At 33.3% G+C, this 13,730-nt stretch overlaps 1 protein-coding gene across 7 annotated transcripts in view; it reads left to right on the forward strand.

Moving 5' to 3' along the window:
- Positions 1 to 13,730, forward strand: part of ARFIP1 (ADP ribosylation factor interacting protein 1) — a 109,740-nt gene that overhangs the window by 57,641 nt on the left and 38,369 nt on the right. For 6 of the 7 annotated variants that reach the window (XM_063107826.1, XM_063107830.1, XM_063107825.1 and 3 more), the window contains 3 exons: positions 3,916 to 4,024; positions 8,642 to 8,737; positions 10,318 to 10,430. In XM_063107826.1, the coding sequence (XP_062963896.1) occupies positions 3,916 to 4,024; positions 8,642 to 8,737; positions 10,318 to 10,430 (318 nt within the window). The remainder of the gene's footprint in view (positions 1 to 3,915; positions 4,025 to 8,641; positions 8,738 to 10,317; positions 10,431 to 13,730) is intronic. The other variant, XM_063107832.1, reaches the window with a different exon arrangement.

The raw sequence follows: 13,730 nt of genomic DNA on the forward strand, positions 1-13,730 counted from the left end.
TGACTTAGTTCATTCTGAATTCCTCTGATACTTAGTCACTACTTTGGCAACAAGTTCAACTTTTATGTTAATGTATATCTTGTTTCTCTAACAAGATGGCAAAGAATGTACCTTATCTTTTTCTTTGCCCAGGAAGTCTAACATATGGTAAGAGTAAGCAAATACTCATTAAATTAAACTTAAAAATAAACCAGTTTCTATTGCAACTTCTTAATCTATATGGTATTGAGTTATAAGTCCTTTAGTTTATTCAGCAAATTCATTTATTCATTTATTCAACAAATATTTATTGAATACCTACTATATTTCAGGTACTATTTTAGGTGCTGGGCATATAGCAGTAAACAAAATGGGCAACAACCCTGCTCTCATGAAGCTTACAGTATATGGAGGGGAGACAAAAATAAACGAATACACACATAGTATATCATTCATTGGTAATTGCTATGAGAAAAATAAAACAGGATAGGGGGAATAGGGAGTTCCAGTGTGGGGGTTAGCGGGGACTGCTATGATATGTATGGTTAGGAGAAAGCCTCTATTGATGAAGGACCAAGCCCTGTGAATTTGTGGTGAAAGAGCATTGCAGGTAGAAGAAACAGCAAGTGCGAAGGCCCTGAAACAGAGGTAGGTTTAGTGTTTTCAAAGAAGCAGTATGGCTGAAGCAGAGTCAGCAAGGCTGGGGATAGTAGGAGATGAAGTCAAATCATGTAATCCCTTGAGAACATTTAATAGTTCAGGTTTTATTCCAAGTGAGATTGGGGGCTATTAGAGAGATTTGAATAGAGGATGACATGATCTGATGTTTGTATAGGGGATAACTTTAATTGATGTGTGGAGTTAGGAGTTTGTTTCATGTACAGGATAAGGGAGACTAGTTAGTTAGAGGCTCTTGGAATTATTCAAGTGAAATATGACGCTAGTTTAGACTAGGATGGTAGCAGTGGAAATGGTGAGAATTGGTTTGATCCTGGATATATTTTGAGGGTAGTAGGATTTGCTGATGGCTTAGATGTGAGTATTTGGGAAAAAGAAGAGTCAAAGATAATTCCCAAGATTTTTGGCTTGAGTAATTAATTGGTATTAACTGAAAGGGGTAAGAATAATGGGTATTATTATTTTGGTTTGTTAAGGGGAGGGCGTTTCTGTGGAATTAATCAGTTTGGGGCATGTTCAGTTTGGGATGCCTATTTGATCTCCATGTGGAGATGACAAATGTGTGGTTAGATATACTGGAGTTAAAATGGGAAGCCGGGGTAAGATACATAAATTTGGGAGCTGTCAATATGTAGATCACTTTTAAAGTTGGAAGACTTGAGGATAAGATCACCCAAGAAGTGAATATAGGAGAAAGAGTCCTCTGACTGAATCCTGGGGTACCTCAGGATTTGGAGGTTGAGAGATGAAGAGGAATCAGCATAGAACACATCAGATGACATAAGAGGACAATCAAGACAGTGTTCTTCACGAAGCCAGGATTGAAAGAGTAACAATGAGGACTAACAATCGCCTGTGTCAAATGCTGTTTGATAATTCAAATAAGATGAGAATTGACTACTGGATATGGCACTGATGAGGTCCTTGGTGGTGTTAAATAAGACCTCATTAGTTATTAATATTAATTCAGGATCCATCATACATATTGAGTAATTGCCTGGGCAAAATTAGTGAGCTCAAAAAAAAAAAAAGTTTGTATTTTAATTACTCTTAATTATTCCTAAATTTCATTCTTTCTCTCCATTCTTTTTGACTCTTCTCTGGTCCTAGGCTGTCATTATTGAATACCTGACATACAAGTATAGGAGTATCTTATGATTAATCTTGCCCCCATTTTTAACTCTTCCAAGCGGTTCTTACATGTCTGCCAAATTAATATTCTTAAAGCAGTCCTGGGCCGAGCCCGTGGCGCACTCGGCAGAGTGCTCCTGCCGCGGGTTCGGATCCTATATAGGAATGGCCGGTGCACTCACTGGCTGAGTGCCGGTCACGAAAAAGACAAAAAAAAAAAAAAGCAGTCCTTTAACCAAATCAAGCAAGTCTGCTATTCAAAACTTATAGCTTTTTACTTCAGTCAAGGCCAAATTTCCTACCTTAGTATTTTGTTATCTGGCTTCCTCCTAATTCATTTTCCTCTATCTCTCAACATAGATCTTTAGCTACATTGGCCATGGGAGCCTAGTTGCTGGCCTCCATGCTATGCCAGTAAAATGATACTGACCACTCCAGGCTTTCTACCTCTTCCCTTGCAATTTTTGCTGTTGATGAGAATGCATCCTTCCTCATCCCCCACCTCCACCCCCGTTCCATCTCTCCAAAGTTGCATGTCCTCCATGCTGGTAATTGATGCAGCTAAGGATCCATCTCTTCCTTTAAGACTTTTCTTCTGTCTAATGATCATTCCCTCTTTTGAATTCTTAACTACATTATAAATTGTTACATACATGTACTTTTCTGTTTTACATATTGCCTTCACCTACTGATTAAGAAGTGCATGTCTTGTCCTACTTAAAAAAGTATAATTCCCCATTTAGCGAAATATCCTGGACCCCTGCTATAAACTCCTACCATTACATTAAAAGATGTGTGATGGATTAGTAAAAAATATATAACACTAGTTATATATCTTTATAATCTGAGATCTGATATCTTAAACTATGACCAGTTTTAAGCTTAACTATTAGCTGTATTTACTTATAACTTGTCATAGCCCTGAAATTCCCATGCAAATTTAATAAAGGTAAATAGAAAAGTGATTTTATTTTAGATTTAATCTGTACTTTATTTTAGTTTGATTTCTTTGAAACTCCAGTCATGTGGATAGGCCACTTTTAAGTCTGAATTGTTAATTTAGTGGCATCCCATAGAGCCAGCAAACTGTAGCATCAGCTTTGGTTCTTGGTGATTTTAGATAGTTTTACTTGGCCTGTTTGCTTAATCATTACTAAGCCCTGAGACTTAATTTACAAGGTTCTGGACAAAACTTTTTAGAATATACTTAACTGTGTTTGCGTCTTTAAGAACACTGTGCTTCTTGGCTTTCTATTCTTTTTAAACTATAAGACTTAATGTTGAATATTATTTTTATTACACTTAAGTTCAACTGTAAGCTTACTTGCAGTTAGGTCAGATAATATCAGTGTTTAATATAAATCTAAATAGAAGGAAATTTCTTTACCCAACCCAGATGAAGTCAGAGAAGCCCAATTTACCTAGCTAACCTTGAAATCAAAGGGAAATTAGCATCACAAGTATTCAGTTTGTTTATACTGACCATTAATCAGGCTCATTATGATTATATTAGACATTAGTCAATTTTACATATTAGATATGGCATTTCAGTGGCCTTAGTTTCATTTCTTAAAACAATTTTCCTGATGTATTAGTAGCTTAAAATTTTTTTTTTTTTTTTTTTTTTTTTTTTGTCTTTTTCGTGACCAGCACTCAGCCAGTGAGCGCACTGGTCATTCCTATATGGGATCCGAACCCGCGGCGGGAGAGTCGCCGCGCTCCCAGCGCAGCACTCTACCAAGTGCGCCACGGGCTCGGCCCAAGCTTAAAATTTTTAAATTGAATTTTAATATCTGCCTGTTGCTTAGTTCCAGAATAATGAAAGTGTATTGTATGAGGTTACTTCAAAAAGTTAATGGAAAAAGTGAATTACAAGATAATATAAATCTTTCCATAAGCTTTTTGAAAACCCCTCTTATTTGATATACACTGTACCAGTCAATAACAAATCTTGCTGTATTTGCTGCTGATTATACATCATTATAGAATGCCATGACAGTATAATGTAATACTACATAGTAGAGAGGAAAAATAGTTTAAGATGTGATTGAAAGGACACAATTATTCTGAACTGTTATGGGATTTTTTTTTACAAAGATTTTTTTCTTTTATTTAAATGTTGTTAAGGATTTGAAGCGTTCATTACCGTCTGGACTTGGTCTCTCAGAAACCCAAATTACATCTCATGGCTTTGACAGTACCAAAGAGGGGGTTATTGAAGCAGGCGCATTTCAAGGTAAGAGCCTATATATTTGTAAAGATGGCTGGGATGGAGGATGGGAGTTCACCAACTAGTACTTTTATTAATAAAACACAAGGGTCGAGCCCTATAATTTCGTGATAAAACATTGATTATAAACATAATCCTTTTCTCTTCGATTTAAGTAATTTAGGAATTATTTTAATAGTCTTCTTTATATAAATAGATCAATGTGCATAATATCACTGATTATTATTTAAGAATTGGCTTTAAAATACTGAAATAAAAATTCAGATATTATATCAAAATGTAAATTTAGAGTGTTTTAGCTTGTAATCACAAAATTTATAACTATAAATCAATATTGATTTGTATAAATACATATTTCCTATTTCAAAACAAATAGGAAAATAACTTTTATTTTTCCTACTATACATGCTGCATAGGAGGACTCCAAGACCATCATCACGTTCAGTAATTTGCTAGGAGGACTCACAGGATTCAATGTGTAGTCACACTTGTGGCTATGATTTATTACAGTGAAAGAATACCAAGCACAATCAGTAAAGGCAAAAGATGCATGAGGTAAAGTCTGGGGAGAACTAGGCACAAGCTTCCAAGGGTCTTCTCCCAGTGCAGTCACACATGAATTGCTTAATTCCCCCAGTGATGAGTTCTGACAACATATGTGAAATGTTGCCAATGAAGGGGAGGCTCATTTAGAGATTCAGTACCCAGAGTTTTTATCGGGGCTGCTCACAGAAGCATCCTCTGCCTAGCACATACCAAGATTCTTATAAGCAGGCATTTTTAAGGGTAGGCTAAGGTTAGGCCTGCTATGTTAACTCTTTCCTGCACACATCCTATAGATATATATATAGATATACATATATATACACATATATATGTATATATATGTTTTTAATAGAAAGGAAAAAACTGCTTCCTTTTTCTAATGCTCTTACCTGTAATAACTTTTTTCAGGTGGTTTTTTATTTTTACATGAGTGAAAGGAAGTAAACTCATGTGCACATCTGGATGTAGAAAATAGATTGTTTTCTTGACAGAGCTGTAGTTAAAGTGGGTTGATGTTCAGTGGAGTATATTAATTTTAATACTTCATTATGATTTCACAATATGAAAAAAAGATCTTCATGCCTTTGCAGTCCTTAGCTCTCTTGCAGATAATAGTATTCTATATATATATATATATATATATATATATATATATATATATATATATATATATATATATATATATTTTTTTTTTTTGTCTTTTTGTGACCGGCCGCACCGCGCTCAGCCGGTGAGCGCACCGGCCATCCTTATATAAGATCCGAATCCGCGGCAGGAGCACTGCTGCGCTCCCAGCGCCGCACTCTCCCGAGTGTGCCACGGGGTCGGCCCTGTATTCTATATTTTTATTGTACTATTGGTCAGTATATTATTCAAGAATGATTTAGATTTTGAACTCTGTTTTTTTGCTCCATGGATTCTGGAAATAGGCATTTAAAGTAATCCAGTATAATAGCCTCTACTTTTGCTGTGAAATGAATGGGCTATGTAGTGACATCATTTTTCTCCCTTTTCATTTTTATGCCCAGAAAAATAAAGCTTTAAAAGGGCTCGGGCATGTCAATGTCTTGGTAGTCATTCTGAAGCATTGTGGCATTCTTATGTTGGGGATAACTTTGAAAGGGTTGACTGATAACCTAAAATTATGAGTGCTTATCAATATGTCTTACTTTGTGTAATTCGATGCCAGTTTTGGACCAGTCACCAATTTCGAAATTTAAATATCAACACGGAATTAAGAACTAATTTACTAGAAAATATTTTAAGTATTTTTAATGACATCATTTAGCTGACATTTGTTTTACTCTTTTTCCCCTTAAAGTGAAACAGTATTATACAATAATTGAAATCAACTGGCATTTATAAACTGCTATAACATGATTATTAAAATGCCAGTTAGTTTCACTTGCTTATAGATACATCCCAATTCTTCAAATTGGAATAAAAAATGTTTCATAATAACGGCAGTAGTTTATGTCTCTTTGAACTGAGTTTATAAAACATTTTTTAACCCAAATTGCATTGTTATTAATGTATTAAAAAGATCATTAATCTGCCATACTCGGATTAGTTAAGCATTTATTGGAAAATGTAGTTGTTTTAAGTGCCCTTTTTAAAAGATATATGTAGATATATTGGAGTGAACGTGAGAAACAGCAACATGATTAAAATTTAGGAAATAGGTTTTTTGAAAAAATATTAAAGGAATTAGGACTATATTAACTCTCTGGAAAAATGACTGAATGATAACTTAATAATGGCCTTTTATCACTTGAACAGTTACTGCAAGAAGAATATTAACCATCTACTTTTCTGTCTAGATCAAATTTAGAAGAAATTATCTTTAAATTCAGCCTAAAAACAATAACAAATATTGAAATCTGCCTAACAACAAATATGCTGCAGAGTCAGTAATAGTGGGAGTCATGAATAAATCAAAGCTCATACGTAGGTTTTATTTTAATGGGGGGCTTCAATCATTGCATACATTTATTCATATTCCTAGATTTCTGTTGTTGAGATGAAACAGAGCTTGTTCCCCTAATTCCATCAATATGCAAGATCCTGGATTTTTAAGAACTTTTAAAAATTGGGTATTAGTGAATAATTCTGGTAATTAAATTAGTAGCTTAAAGGGTTAGAATATTGAAGATACAAAGAAGTGATAATTACCTTTGAAGGTAAAACAAAAAAGCTGAAGTCCCAGTTACCGCAGCACCATATCATTTGCAACTTTAGTTTGTAAAAAAGTTATGTATCATTTGTTATATATATTATACGCAGCTCATGTTGTGCCATGGTATTATTTCTCATGCAAGATTAATGAACTGTAATACCTAGAAGAAACAGAGCTCTGTTCCTGGGGTCAAGACATGGAACTACAGTATTCTTCTTTTATTTAACACTTTCTAATAATAAAAGTCCTTGTTCCTTGGATAGTAGAAATATATTCTTTGTTTAAAATGATGATTGGACTAGATTACCTATAAAAATGTTTTCCAACTCAGCAAATAACTTACAGATTATTGTTTTCTGTATTGAATTTAATAATGGAGAAATTATGGTATAGATTTAGAAAATCTGAATCTCTAATAAGAAACTTTCATCCTCTCTGGGCCTCATTTTTTTTATAGTTTAATGTGAAAGTTCAGACTAGTTGATTTCTGTCATTTCTTCCAGTTTTAAATTTTATAATTCAATAGATTTAAAGAGACAAGTATCTCTTACTTTGAAAAGGTAGTGTCAGTCTATGTAGGTCTATGGCGTGTTTGAATTTTAATGTGAGATCCAGTCCAAATTAAGGTTTTCACACTGTTAGAACTGGTGACTGTTTCCACATCAGAACTTAGTATATCTACAGTATGACAAATTATTACTAATTGTAAGTTAAAAAAAAAAAAAAAGTGGATGTTGATTCTTTCCTATTAGAAAATTTATGAATTTGGTACATTATATGTTTTCCAGAGAAATGGGGAAGAGTGTAATTGAAATAAAAGTACATTACAGACATTAAAATATTCTCAGCTAAATGTGGAAGGATTTCCATATTTTTTTCAACTTCTTTTTAATTATTCTCCCTTTTCTTTGGTTTGATGCTGGGCATTAACAACAATACAGGGTAGTCCATATTTCTTACTATGTAGATAACTCATAGTAACATGGTGAACTAAAGCTCAGAGATGTTAGGTAATTTGCCAGGCTGTTTCTGATACTATGTGATAGATAGAGCCAGAATTTCAAACCCAGAGTTAGAATTTAAAATTCATTTGTGTTTCATTTAAAAATTGTGTTCTTTATGCTGGTTCTCTAACTTGGCTGTGCTTGAGAATCATGAGTGGCTTTTAAAAAACTATAGATTACTGTTGCACTGAAAATCAGTAGATCTTGTGGAGTGTCCCAAGTATAAAAGCTCCAGGAGTGATACTTATGATCAGTCAGAAAACACTCAACATCAGCACTTCTCAAACTTGAAAGTACATATAGATCACCTGGAGATCTTGTGAAAATGCACGTTCTGGATCAGTGGGTCTGGGGCAGGACCTGAGATTTTGCATGTATAACAAGTTTCGAAGTGACTTAATTGATATAGGTCTCCTGCATTTACACTATGATTAGCAATGATCTACGGTACTTAAGATTTGAAATTTGTAATTCCTGTGAAGGCTATAATTCATTAACATTTCCTTAATGCCTTTGGATTTTTACTTGAAGAGCTTTTCCTTTGTACAGAAGAATAGCAAGTTATGAAATCTTTAATCACATTCTATTAATTGATTTTGGAAATAGCAGAGTCCAGGTAAAGTCCTCTTTAGATGTGATCTTGCCAAATTTCTTCATATACATTTATGTTTTATTTGGTTTTGTCAGTTTCGTGAAAAATTCATATAAGAACTCAGCCTGGTAGTGTTCATTTATTATTAGTCCTTTCCTGCAAGAAAGGAAATGTATGAATTCCAGTTTTTAATCCTAGTCTAGTGTTTGAATATTTTAAAGGAACTGTCAGTAAACCTATATTCAAAATGTATAGTGTGTGGAGGAGGAAAAGGATTTTCACAGTTAAATGTCTACCCTTTTCAGGTTCCCCAGCACCACCATTGCCATCTGTTATGTCTCCTAGCAGGGTTGCAGCTAGTCGACTGGCTCAACAAGGAAGTGATTTAATAGTTCCTGCAGGTATTCACTGCGCTGATTGGATAAAGCCCTTCTTGCTACTGCTGAAGCTAAACTAATTCACTCAGTTTCATAATCACTTGCTTTATATTCTTAGGTGTGTGTTATTCTGGCTATTTTGGTGGCTGCTCCTCTTTTTTTTTTTTAACAATAGGGGAAATGATCTTTTTAGCCATTGCCTGTCTTTCTGGCTTTTCAAAGTAGTTAGGTCGTATCACAAATCTGAAATTTAATCCATTTTTAAGATTAAAGACATGGTAAAATTTGATTTGTTTTAAATCATTCTTTCTTTGGTCTGGAAAATATATGTTCACTTATCTGATCCTCAACTCCCAGCTTTGCAGCTCTGCCCTTTGTTTTCAATTAAACAAAAAAGGAACTTTCAACAACTGGGCTGTTTGTTATTGGGAATAGATCAAGTGGAAAAGGTTGAGTCTTCTTATTTTCAGCTAACTTACAAATAGTATGCAGATTGTAACAAAAGACTGTAACTTATGAGTTATACCCAGTGAAAAATATTTTGGAAAAATCAATATCTTTGCATTGAATTTGCTCTGCACTTTAATGTTACTGGTCTGTAAAAATGGGGAGAAAATGAGCTCCACATTTCTTTTTATATGAAATGTTAACATTTCTATTTTGTGCCTATGAAAATTTTGTAAATTCTTATATGTAGTTCACAATCTTAGACTGTGGTAAATCTGTCGTAAAAGCTGGTCCAGCTCTAGGAATAACTGAGAGAAATTGTTTTTGCTGACCTTAAATTTTTAAAACCATTTTTACAACTTTTTCTCTTTTCCTTATTTCATTGTTCTTTTTGAATTATATAAAGTTTTTATTCCAAGTCATTAGTATAATAAACGTTTAGGAAACATTTTCTGCTATGAAAAATATTTTACTATTAGGAACTTTATGGTTATAGAGTTGCTTTTATGTCATGAATTTTTAATTTGGAACAATACATTGTCAGGACTTTACACTGCCTTTATTAATTATGGCTGGGTTTTTTTAGCCTTTTTTTTCTTGGTCTCTTGAGAAAAAAGAGGTACAATGTAGCTCTTGTTTCAACCCAGCCAGTCATACTGGTGTTAAGATAATTTTAATGAATACGTGAAATTTCAGCTACTTTTTCAAATCCTCCAAAATGATAGCAATGTTTTGTTGTTCTGGTCTACGTAGTACAGTGAAAGGAGGTCGCTATGGGGATTATGTGGACTTTTAGATTTTTATTGATGAAGGTAGTTCTTTTTTAGGGTCATTAGATTATAAGATTAGTTGTGGAAATTTTATTTTCTTGGAGTAAACTGTAGCTTATATAGAAAAGAAGGCTGATTGCGGCAGAATTTTTTTTTTTTAAAGGAAGACAGACATACCACATGGCATTTGTGTTTAATGAACAGAAACGTTTTTTAAGTAATTAGGAAATTATCTTCAGTGATTCTAGAAAAGCCCTTCACTTTGTGGAAACCTTTTTATTTTTTAAATGCATAAGTGGTTTAATTTCAACAGCATCAACGTTTTGTTTTCTTTCCCTACTTGGCTTTATCTGGATTGTGTTTTTATCTTTTGCTATGATCATGCAGGTGGCCAGAGAACACAGACAAAAAGTGGACCAGTTATTCTAGCAGATGAAATTAAAAATCCTGCAATGGAAAAGTTAGAACTTGTTAGAAAGTGGAGTCTAAACACCTATAAGGTTTGTAATTTTTTAATATTTCTACCCTACATGGTCCTAAGAATTTTCATTTGTATGTTATTCATAATATACTGTAATTATATGAATATATGAGAAAATAATGCCATCTAAACATGGAAATATAATTAGAAAATGAAGTATTTGTTTTATTATTGATCTCTGCATGTTATTTAAAAAGTCAATACAAAAGAGTAAAAAAGTTATTAAAATGCTTATTAACTGACATAATTTACATGATTGAAGAAATGTACTACCTTGGAATACATTTAACTGTAGAGCTGCTACAGATATACTTGCCCTCCCCCCACTTTGATACTTTATAGCAATCGAAGGTCAAGAGAGGTATATTAGTTCTCCAAAGTTTGAAATTCTCTTATCTTATTCTAGTAACTAAGCATTAACTGTACAGGCAGCACCAGATTGCAAATGAATTGGGTCTCAAAAGTTTGTTAACATTGTTAGTTGCATTGCTTCAGAGTAATTGGTGGTTATTTTTCTTATGCTCTTTGTAAAACAAATAAGCAAATTATTTAGTCTGTACTGTATTTGATGTATTACAAATAGCGTAAGCTTCAAATCGACTTAGTACCCTTGAATCTTAATGGGAACAAGACAGTAGACTTGTTAAGTGTTAATAATTAAATGGATGAAAGTCCTAGCAGCTCATGTTAGAGCATTAGCCACAGCTCTCTCTATGTTCACCAATCATTTGTGGGTCTGGTGGTTGGTAAATCAGGAATTTTCTGTATTTTTGTACAGAGCAGTTCTCTCTTATGTGTCTTCTCAAGAGTAATACAGAAGTGAATTTATTTTTTCTGTTAATACTTTAAAATATGATCTGAAATCCTTTGCAGAAGTACACGTTTTCTTAAGATGGTAAAAGTGCCCTGAAACGTGCTACATGAATCTGTCCAAAAATTATTTAGCTCATGTCAGTGTAGAATCTGAGAAATGCCAACGGTAGTCTTCAAAAAGTGATGACTGCTTAATCCTTTTTTCTCATTCAGGACATTCTATTAAGTCATTGTCCTTTCTATTCTCAACGATGTAGATTCTCTCATACCATGTATTGTTTTGCCTTTGTATTCCCTTGTACTATAGTGGTTCACCCAAATATTCACAAATTTCTACTCCATCTTTTTGCTGATCTCACGTGTCCAGTCAGTCATTAAATCCTATGGACTCCTTAATATTCTCTCTCACATTACTGTAATAGCTTCTTAACAAATTCTCTTAGATTATATACTCTACTCCACCTAATGTGGTTCACTCTTGCTTAAAATCCTCCAGTTGATCCCCATGTCTTTAGAATGGTGTGAATCTGACCCCTATCTGCTTTTCTATCTTTGTCTTCTACTACTTCTCTCTTCTATCTGAAGATTCAGTGATACATACAAAATTATTCAGAGATTTCCTAAATGTATGCTTTCTCACACTTCTATAACTTTGAAACATGAGGCTATGTTTGCCTACTACTTGGAATTTGTCTTCATTTCACTTCTCTATTCATTTATTTATTAAACTTATTTATTCAGCCATTCCTTTATTTATTTGTGAAATTTGCTTCTATTACTATTCTATGTCCACACATTTTGAACCTAAAGAATACAGGCCTTGTTTCTAAATCAAACCCTAGTAATCACAAATTACGTATTTCTTAAAGTTTAAGCTTTTGTTTATTTGAGCCTTCCTCTCATGTCATTTAGTTGGTGTTTTCCTTGTTACTTATTTATTTTTTCCCATATATGTATGTGTCATTATCTGTTCCTTTTCTTCCATCTCTTACTTCTACAATAATCTGAGTTGAATCACTATTAAGGTTTCCGCATTCAGCCTTTCTTAAAATTTGTGTTAATGAAAATGACCATTCTTTAAAATGTTGTACACATGGTGTAAATTATGCGAAGGAGGCATCATTTTCCTCAAAGTGATCACATAATTTTTAAATGAAAAATTTTTTTATCAGAACTTAATTTGAATATTTTTATCTAGGTCAAAAGAGAAAAAGTTTTGACTTATGAGATTTTATGGAGCTTGTAGCCCAGTGTGTCTAGGCTGACATACACCTCTCAACCAAAAAAAGCTGAGTGTAGTGACCTTATTGGGTCTACATGACTCTTTGTTCTCATGGTTTTTGACCTTTTCAGTCCTAATTGTAGCTAATGTTGGGCATTCATTGTCATTGTTTCAAGTACTTACTCTGATTTGGCTGTTTTAGGACTATGCTTGTTATCCAGATTATTCTTGAGTAATTTGATTTTGGCTATGACTTTGATCCTCTACCCTTTGTGATTTCTACCTTTAATTTCTTCTGTTTCTATTCTATAGCAAACATTTTAAGGTTTTTTTCCTCAAAGAGCATATTTAGCACTGCATTATTAGTTTTTAGTTTTGGCCCCAAGACCAGTCTGGTGATTAAAACCAAGTATATAATTGGAGTAATTTTAAGCTTAGGCCTTGAATCCATCTTCATAAATATTATTTTAATCTACCTGATTTTATTCACAAAATTTGAATCCAAAATTTATCTATTTCCTTATTTATTCTCATCTGCAGAAATAGTTGTGAATAATTAATTCTGGTTTTATCTTTTCATTTGTTTTTGTTTTTTCCTAGTCTAGAATAGAGTGTTTTTGAGGTCTTTTTGTTGTTTAAGAGTAATCTTGGTTTTAGCATTCAGAGCTGTTTGCCATCTTTCTCAAAAATTAAACACTTTTTAAAAAATGTTTAAGAATGTGCCATTAGCATTTACACCCTTATCAAATTAAGTTTTCTTGTCTTTAAACCATTGTATTTTAAACTCTCATCCCTGTTTTTCTTGTCATATTGCCTCATTCATTTATTGGTCGACCTATTTCCCCTGTTTGTTTTCCTTTTATGCTCCCTTCTCTATATTTCATCTTAATAACCCTTTTATATCTGTCAGTTGTTGCCATGAATTTACTCTTTTGCTTGTTCTTAAATGTCTTTATTCATTTTTTTGCATTACAGAAAGGCTCTTGCTGTTATTTAAATACTCAGAGTACACAGTGATTATCTTGTAAATTCATTAGCGAGTATGCTGGTGATTCATGGTATTTTGTACACTATCTGTCACTTTATTTCATCCACCCTCCCCTAAGTAGGAGATCAATAATTTACTTCAGCTTCCTTTTGCCACTTTAACTTAGCTTCTTTTGTCTTCTTATCTTCAAAATGAATTCTTAATTTACATGGAAAATTAAATAGAACCACCAGCTCATTATAAGTGGTCTCCATTTTCAAGGACTTTGAGGAAGGTTAGAGATCTTAGATTCTTAA

Source organism: Cynocephalus volans, chromosome 9 (genome assembly GCF_027409185.1).
Source record: "Cynocephalus volans isolate mCynVol1 chromosome 9, mCynVol1.pri, whole genome shotgun sequence".
NCBI lineage: Eukaryota > Metazoa > Chordata > Mammalia > Dermoptera > Cynocephalidae > Cynocephalus > Cynocephalus volans.